This window comes from Berghia stephanieae, chromosome 7 (genome assembly GCF_034508935.2).
Source record: "Berghia stephanieae isolate SIO BIC M18660-M18661 chromosome 7, UCSD_Bste_1.3, whole genome shotgun sequence".
NCBI classification, from domain to species: Eukaryota; Metazoa; Mollusca; class Gastropoda; order Nudibranchia; family Aeolidiidae; genus Berghia; species Berghia stephanieae.
The window spans coordinates 60,664,198-60,674,100 of record NC_088366.1 but is presented as its reverse complement, the minus strand read 5'-3'; the positions used below and the strand labels follow the sequence as shown (position 1 = coordinate 60,674,100).

General features: G+C 38.0%; 1 protein-coding gene across 1 annotated transcript in view; it reads right to left on the bottom strand.

Annotated features, from left to right (window-relative positions):
• LOC144976602 (uncharacterized) overlaps positions 1–9,903 on the bottom strand; it is a 71,308-nt gene that overhangs the window by 3,235 nt on the left and 58,170 nt on the right. Inside the window, exon 4 of the mRNA XM_078920897.1 lies at positions 1,468–1,656. Within this exon, the coding sequence (XP_078777023.1) occupies positions 1,468–1,656 (189 nt within the window). The remainder of the gene's footprint in view (positions 1–1,467; positions 1,657–9,903) is intronic.

The window sequence follows — 9,903 nt, the reverse complement described above, 5'->3', positions numbered from 1 at the left end:
AAATACAACAAAACCTTCTGTCACTTTGGCCCCAACGTATTGAAAAACTTCCACTTCTTCTCCAAAATTTGTCATCATGCGAGTTCTTAAAAAATTTTTTAAAAAAAGAACTTGAACACGTAATTTCGTCAATGTGATTAGATATTGTGTCCAACTAATGTTATTTTTTGTTTTTGTTTTAAGTCCTTGCGAGTTATTATTATCATCATCATCATCATCATCATCATCATCATCATCATCATCATCATCATCATCATCATCATCATCATCATCATCATTATCATCATCATCATCATCATCACCATTACAATTGTACTTACTGTCATTGTGAACAAAGAATGTCCATTCAAAGCAGAATGAAAGAAACCGGATCTCATTATAAATAGATTGCAAGGCGGAAACCCCCTAAGGTTGCCAAACCTTAAGAACTCTTACTTGAAAGAGATTAAGAAAACAAAGAACACGAAGATTCGTTTCTTTTTGAAATTCCACTTTCAAGTACCCGTTTAAAAAGCATTATTCCATTACGCGGCTAGATAAAAGACTCAACGATAATTGAGCTTAAAATAATTTTTAAAAAATGAGCTTTATATAGAGCAATATCCACTAAATGTGCTCAAAGCGCTTTACAAGGGTCCCTGGTCAACAGCAACATTTAACATGTAGGACGGGACACGACGCCTGTTAGGCGATACTACAATTTTTCGGACAAAGAGAACGCTATTAACGGCCAGGTACTCAGTTTACACCCGAGTACGGTGAGAGAATGTGAGTAAAGAGCCTTTTCCAAGGACTCAACTATGCGCCGAGCGCGAGGCTCGAACCCAGGACCTTCCGATCCGAAAGTAGTGTCATAGCACTAGACCACATAGCCGCACAATGTTATTGGTTGTAGAAGGATGTATTGGACTTACAATTAACAGGAAAGAGGAAAAAGGACGGCCAAAGACTATAGATAGTTGGATAAGTATAGTACGATATGAAAGAACTGGCATGGAGGAAGATGATGCTCTACTACTGAGAGTTTACTCACTGTAATTTAAGTGTACTGCTTTATGGAAATGAAAGCTGGAAAATGACATCCTCCTTAATACAGAAACTAGAAGCCTTTCAGAACAAGTGTTTAAAAAGAATTTTAAATTTCTTTTGGCCTACAAAAATAAAAACAGTGGATCTATTACAGAAAGCTGACTGCACTAGCATTGAAAGCCAAATAAAAAGAAGAAGATGGCGTTGGCTGGGTCATGTGGCCAGAATGGAAAAAGAGTCACTTCCCAAGACAGCTTTGTACTAGACAGCAGATGGGAAGAGAAAGCGGGAAGACCCAAAAGAAAGAATTAAAGGAAGCAGGCCTGTCCTGGAATACAGCCACCGCAAAAGCAGCCGATCGCAAAAAATGGAGATGTCTGGTGGATGCTCTATGTGCCTCAAGGCCCGAAGAGGATTAAACAAACAAACATTACTCACTGTGAGGTTCGATGGTGGTTGGGAACTTGAGTTTCTTCAAGACTCTGGGCATCTTGAACTTGCAGTGCCAAACCCCGACAAAGTGATCCTGGTTCCCATCTGATGCCTCCGAGGCTCTGGATCCCAGGGGGAGGAAGGACCCCAGCCGGATGTTCCTGTTGTTGGGTTGCTCATTTGCCACGGATGTGCCTGTTTGGATGTGAAAAATGTAGACATGTTGATGAGGAAAGGTTGGAAGGAGAGGAAGGTGGTGGTGGTGGTGGAGGAGCGGGCTGAGCCATCGTTAACATAATATAGCCTGACACTGAAATCCAAAAGGACTGCCAGTTTGACGTCATTATTTGGATTTTGCACCGCCTAGTGAGTTGTCATTAATAGAGCTCATGGAAACAAGTTATTTCATTGGATGAACTATTGAATACAACTCACGTTTTGTTTTCTTTTGTGGCAAAAGACTGACATTTTGACGTCATTTTTTGGTCAGTATCAGGCTATATAACTTTACGATGGCTTCGGTTCTAGTGTGTCAGGCTATATGTTAACGATGGCTACGCGCTGACATAGAGCAAAACAATGACGTCAAAAGACAAGTCTTTCGCCGCCAAAGAAAACAAATCGTGAGGTGTATTCAATAGTTCAACCAATTGAATAATTATTTCCTTGAGCTCCACTAGCCACAAATCACTAAACGCTGCACAAAACTAAAAAAATGACGTCACACTCTTAGTCCTAGAGGGTTTTAGCGTAGCCATCATTAAGTTATAGCCTGACACTGAACGTAGCCATCGTTAAGTTATAGCCTGACACGAACGTAGCCATCGTTAAGTTATAGCCTGACACGAACATAGCCATCGTTAAGTTATAGCCTGACACGAACATAGCCATCGTTAAGTTATAGCCTGACACTGAACGTAGCCATCGTTAAGTTATAGCCTGACACTGAACGTAGCCTCGTTATGTTATAGCCTGACACGAACGTAGCCATCGTTAAGTTATAGCCTGACACGAACGTAGCCATCATTAAGTTATAGCCTGACACGAACGTAGCCATCGTTATGTTATAGCCTGACACGAACGTAGCCATCATTAAGTTATAGCCTGAAACTGAACGTAGCCATCGTTATGTTATAGCCTGACACGAACGTAGCCATCATTAAGTTATAGCCTGACACGAACGTAGCCATCGTTAAGTTATAGCCTGATACTTAAGTTATAGCCTGACACGAACGTAGCCATCGTTAAGTTATAGCCTGACACGAACATAGCCATCGTTAAGTTATAGCCTGACACTGAACGTAGTCATCGTGAAGTTATAGCCTGACACTGAATGTAGCCATCGTAAAGTTATAGCCTGACACTGAACGTAGCCATCGTTAAGTTATAGCCTGACACTGAACGTAGCCATCATTAAGTTATAGCCTGACACTGAATGTAGCCATCGTTAAGTTATAGCCTGACACTGAATGTAGCCATCGTTAAGTTATAGCCTGACACTGAATGTAGCCATCGTTAAGTTATAGCCTGACACTGAATGTAGCCATCGTTAAGTTATAGCCTGACACTGAACGTAGCCATCGTTAAGTTATAGCCTGACACTGAATGTAGCCATCGTTAAGTTATAGCCTGACACTGAAACCCCAAAAGACTGGCATTTTGACGTTATTATTTGTTAGTTTTTGCACCGCCTAGTGAGTTTTCGTTAGTAGTGCTCATGGAAACAAGTGGTCCCATTGTTTGAACTATTGAATACAACTCACGATTTGTTTTCTTTTGTGGCCAAAGACTGGCATTTTGACGTCAATTTTGGTCAGTGTCAGGCTATAAGTTAACGATGGCTACGGTTTTAGTGTCAGGCTATATATTATGTTAACGATGGCTACGGTCCAACACATTGAAAACTAGGGACATGTGGCCAGTAGTGGGATTTTATTTTTTGTTTGGGGGGGGGGGGTCGATAGTTTCACATAATCAATCGATTGAATAACAACATGCCACAACAAACACTGAGATACCAGTTCCGTGTGGAGAGTTCTTTGTGATTATTCTTTGTCCAGCAATCAAGGGAGTGAATTTGGTAGATAATGCATTCACTCAATAGAGCTAAAACCCGACACAATCCTTCGTGACAACAGCATCACCTTTATCTTCAAAAGTTAACCCTCTCCATACCACCAATTGGAAAATCGTCACATTTGTTACGACGCAACCGTCACTTTTCTCATCCAGATTTCATTTCTTTTTGCTATAGCTATATAAAAATTATATTCTGTAATAGAGCTCATATATTGTCGAACAATATTATGTATAGAATGTTCTTGTTGCTTTTCTATTTGAGTTAGAAATATCTGTTTTTGTGTTGCGTGGGCGTGACGTTTTAGGGAAAATTCTGAAAATGGCTGGTAAGGAGAGGGTTAAAAAGTAGCGGGTCGGAGTTTAGACATTCGATGGCTAGCTATAAAACAACGGGAAATGTTTTGTTAGATTGGATGGGCAAATTAAACGGAAATGGCCGTTAGCGTCAAACATGTTTTCTGTTTCTCTACTTCTTTATGGTCTTCCATCGTAGCCATCGTTAACTTAAAGCCTGACACTGACCAAAAAATGACGTCAAAATGCCAGTCTTTGGCCACAAAAACAAAAACCAAATCGTGAGTTGCATTCAATAGTTCAACCAATGGGACCACTTGTTTCCAAGATCTCTACTAACGACAAACTCACTAGGCGGTGCAAAAAACAAACAATGACGTCAAAATGCCAGTCTTTTTAGGTTTTAGTGTCAGGCTATAACTTAACGATGGCTATGCTTCCATGCGGTTTTGCGCTCTATAAGGGTAAGGCACCCGCCTTAGGATTGGTAGGCCCCAAGGTCGAATCCTGCTGTGGCCGTGCAAAAGTGAGTCCTTAGATAAAGGCAATTTACTCGCATCATTTAACCGAACTCAGGAGTAAAATGAGTACCTGAACTGTAATAGTGTGCTCTTTGTCAACAAGAAAATATAATAGCGCCCCATGGACGCAATGTCTTTCCTATATGTGACCCATCGCCTCAAAACGGTATTAAGTCGGGATGATCAAAGTGCTGACAATAGAATCTATGACCAAAAACATCAGACATGGGTTGAGTCCATGAATGGATTATTGAAGAAAAAATATAGAATTTTAAAGTGCTGAAAACCGAGATTTTATTTTCTTGATAAGTTAAGCTTAAAATTGACCTTTCAGCATCTTGTTCATCCCGACATAATACCGTTTTGAGACGGTGTGTCACATATGTTAATTAATACTATTGACTCCCCCCCCCCCTCCACCCCTTGAAAAACTATTTGATCACATGAAGAGGATATTCCGCTAGCAGCTAGAAACTCAAGTTTTAAGTTTGAGAACAAAAATGAGTGGCCTTGCCTTCAGGAGATACTTACTTTTCTTTCTGACGTGCCCATTTATGGGCAGCAATATTTTAACCTCATAGTTATTGACGGTTTTGGTCTGGGTCCTATACATCCATAGAACGATTCCAAAATACCAACTGCGTAAAATTGATGTTTTAGTTTTACATCCAGTCACAAAATAATGAAGTGAACACATTCATAATTTACGACAGCTACATTGGGGTATGACGAGAAATTATTAGCAGATACATCTCGAATCCTAACAACGAAAAAAAATATTGGTTGGTAACGTAATAATTCACAAAATGGAAATATAAACCTTAACTTTCCAGACCCAAGTCAACTTACGAGTTTAATGAGAAAAAAAATGTAATGGCTATAATGATGATGATGATGATGATGATGATGATGATGATGATGATGATAATGAAAGTAATAAAAACAATGATTATGATAATGAGATTAATAATGATGATAAATACAATATTGATGATGATGATGATGATGATGATGATGATAATATAATAATAATAATAATAATAATAATAATAATAATATAATAATAATAATAATAATAATAATATAATATAATAATAATAATAATAATAATAATAATAATAATAATAATAATAATAATAATAATAATAATAATAATAATAATAATAATAATAATAATAATAATAATAATATAATAATAATAATAATAATAATAATAATAATAATAATAATAATAATAATAATAATAATAATATAATAATAATAATAATAATAATAATAATAATAATAATAATAATAATATAATATTATAATAATAATAAAATAATAATAATAATAATAATAATAATAATAAAAAAATAAATAATAATAATAATAATAATAATAATAATAATAATAATAATATAATAATAATAATAATAATAATAATACTAATATATAATAATAATAAAAATAATATATAATAATAACAAACAAACAGAAGACAATATTATAGTTGAACAAACAAGTCTGATTTGTATCGTATTTATTTTCTGTCCTCTTAGGTTTCATTCGATATTGATCTATGAGTACTTTATCTCTATAAAGGTTATCGGTTATCGAATCCTTTTTACAACCTAGTTTGTCATTCTAGCCCACACTCGTCTTTGTCTTTCACGATGAGATAACAATCCGTATTTCATGTGGACATTTATTTTACCACTAATGGGAAAATAGACCTTTTTTGTGACGTATCGTATTGTATCTGTTGTACAGTCTCAAATATTTTTAATACGGTTTTAATAGTTCTTTCCATAAGAACAGTTAGAATAATTTATTGGTTTGACTGGTATTGTATAACATTTCTATGTTTGTGACCCATCGTCTCAAAACGGTATTATTAAATGTTAAACTGGTCAAAAATATAAATCGTTGGCATTAGCATCCTAAAATATGGTATCCATTCTCCTCAATAAAACATACAAACTCAACACAAGTCTGATATTTCTGGCTATAAATTCAATTTTCAACATTTCACCAACCCGACTTAATACCGTTTTGAGGCGAAGCGTCACATATGAAACCAGACATTGTGGTGCTCAATTCTGAATCATAATAAGAACAAATCATCATAATCGAACTGGTAGTGATAGTACCATAGTAAGTATGAAAGCAGATGGTTCCCAGTATCCACGTATATATCTCTTTAGTTTGTGATTTTCAACATCTTAACCAACCCGACTTAATACCGTTTTGAGGCGAAGGGTCACATTTACCAATACGTTTTTGGCAGCTTGATGGATTTTGTATGAAAAAAACTTACTTGACTTGACTTGGGCTTTTATATAGCGCAATATCCCTAAACGTGCTCAAAGCGCTTTACAAGGGGTCCCTGGCCAACAGCAACACATAACATGTAGGACGAGACATGACGCCTGTCAGGCGATATTACAAATTTTTGGGACACAGACAACGCTGTTAACGGCCAGGTTCTCATTTTACACCTGAGTACGGTGAGAGAATGTGAGTCAAGAGCCTTCTCCAAGGACTAAACTATGCGCCGAGCGAGGCTCGAACCCAGGACCTTCCGATCCGAAAGCGAGTGTCATACCACTAGACCACCTAGCCGCACGTTGAAAACAACGTTGAAAGATATTTACATCCGTACTTCACTTTGCCTGGTGGTCCCAATAGCTAAGACTAGTATCCTACCAAAACAATATTGTGCGGCTATGTGGTCTAGTGGTATGTCACTCGCTTTCGGATCGCAAGGTCCTGGGTTCGAGCCTCGCGCTCGGCGCATAGTTGAGTCCTTGGAAAAGGCTCTTTACTCACATTCTCTCACCGTACTCAGGTGTAAAATGAGTACCTGGCCGTTAACAGCGTTGTCTTTGTCCGAAAAATTGTAATATCGCCTAACAGGCGTCATGTCCCGTCCTACATGTTATGTTGCTGTTGACCAGGGACCCCTTGTAAAGCGCTTTGAACACATTAAAAAAAATTAAAGAAGCGAACAAGTGAATATGAAAGGTGCCAGACAAAACAAGAAAGAAACATATGAGAAAAAGAACTATCCCAAAAAATCAGTCGAATTCGGCTGGGATCGAACCGCAAACCTTCTGATTACCGGTCAGACGTGCTACCATTACACCATATATGCTCCAGATAGTTGGATGGTTCTTGTTCTTGTATTTTTCTTTCTTGTTTTGTCTGGCACCTTTCATACACACTTGTCCAGTTCTTTATCTTACACTGGTTCCTCCTCCTTAATTTCTTAATTTGATATTTATCAAAAGAATATGAACAATACTCTTCAACAGTCGTAACGTCACTTCCTTCCTAATGACGCATGGTAACTTAGTAACACTGGCTCTAAACTATCGGAACAATGGCGGACGCCCGTATGAAATATTTTCTCCGACGAGCATAAAAGCGCATCTAGAGGAAAAAAAAAAACCCCATAAATTTGATCATGTTTTGATTTTTACACATTCTGATCACAAGGCATATGGAAAGTTGTAGCCAGGATGAAGAATAAAAAGTTATGATTTTCTTTGTTTTAGAACCGGAAGGCCCTGAGTTCGATCCTAGCTCGGCGCATTGTTGAATCCTTGGAGAATGCTCTTTATTCACATTCTCTCACCGTTCTCAGGTGTAAAAAGAGTACCTGGCCGTTAACAGCGTTGTCACTGTCCGAAAAAAAAACCCTGTAATATCGCTTAAAGGCGTTATGTAAAATGTTGCTGTTGATCAGGGACCTCTTGTAAAGCGCTTTGAGCACGTTTAGTGGATATTGCGCTATATAAAAGCTCAATTTCATTTAATTTAAGATGGATGAGAAGAGAAGTTATCGACCTTGCTGGTTACTCGTGGTGGCTGGCGTGTTTGACAAACAACCGCCGCTCCATATTAATTTAAACCACTCTATCTATTGTTCACGGTCCTGGCTGGGACGCTTCTTCCATTTCTTTCTAATTTCATCATTGGACGCTTCTTCCAATTCTTTCTAATTTCATCATTCTATGTCGTGAGAGGAGGGCGTCAAGTTTACTGGATCACGAAAACACACACATGACAATTATTGTAATTGTCTTGACAAAACGCAATATTTTAAATATGGCCAGAATTTTTCTTAAAATCAAAAATTGATCGATTATGTTAAAATCCCTAAATCGTCAACTATTTCAAAAATCTCATTCAAAAATGTTCAATTTTTTTTCCAAGTGTCGGATTTGAACAATTTTTTGACAACCTAAGGACATTTTCAATGAACGAAAATTTGAATTTAAGTATTTCTGGCCAAAATTTATTTAAAACGTTTTTGTCGGATCAAGTCGGATCATTCAGCAGTCTCTGTTTGCTATGCAGATTTTTCTTAAAATCCAATTTACTTGGAATGAGAACTTGGCATAAAAACACGAGGGACCAATAACCGGCCAGGGGTTTAATCAGAGGTTGCCACGAATGTTTAATTTTCTAAACAAAACAGTAGACATTAAACTCAAAACACAGACGACGAAATCATCAACAACCAAAGGATGGAAATAAGCTAGTATGGAGAGAGAGGTGGAGAGAGAGAGAGAGAGAGAGAGAGAGAGAGAGAGACAGGGGGAGGGGCAGATAGAGAGACAGGGGGGAGGGGCAGAGAGAGACACAAAGATAAAAGGGGAGGGAGGAGTAGCTGGCTAGAGAGAGAGAGAGAGGAGAGAGAGAGAGAGAGAGAGAGAGAGAGAGAGAGAGAGAGGGAGAGAGAGGGAGAGAGAGGGACAGAGAGAGACACAGAGAGAGAAGGGTAGGTAGGAGTAGCTGGCTAGAGAGAGAGAGAGAGAGAGAGAGAGAGAGAGAGAGAGGGAGGGAGAGAGAGAGAGAGAAAGAGAGAGAGAGAGAGAGAGAGAAATCGGTACTTTTTATTATTCATGCTGGCTAGAACGTTTCATATATGTCTTGTGATCAGAATGTGTAAAAGTTAAGACATGATCAGATCAAATGTTTTTCCCCCCTCTGGATGCGTTTTTATGTTCGTCGGAGAAGTATTTCATAAGGGCGTCCGCCATTGTTCCGATAGTTAAGTTACTAAGTTACCATGCGTCATTATGAGGGAAGTGACGTTACGACTGTTGAAGCGTATTAGAAACGTCTAGAAACGCTCAAAGCGGGACTCGGTCAGAAGGCGAGTGTCATACCTCATGTAAAACGCTTAAGGCACAAACTTTGTGATCAAAACTATTATGTAAACAGGTGCATGTGAAAGCTACTCAGAATAAAATGGATGGATGGAATTAAAGATGAAGAACTATTGAAAAGAACACAGCAGAAACCAGTGGGAGAGGAAATAGGAAGAAGACGATGGAGGTGGATTGGACACTCAGAAAGAATGACTCCACTATAACAAAGAAAGTATTGGACTGGAACTCTCAGGGCAGAAGATCAAAGGGAAGGCGACGAGGAACATGGAGAAGAATTAAAGAAGCTGATATACATAGAAGTGATAAGACATGGAATGAGATAAAAAAAAAGTTAGCTCGGGATAGAGAAGCATGGAAACTGTTTGTCTGTGGCATATACCCTGACC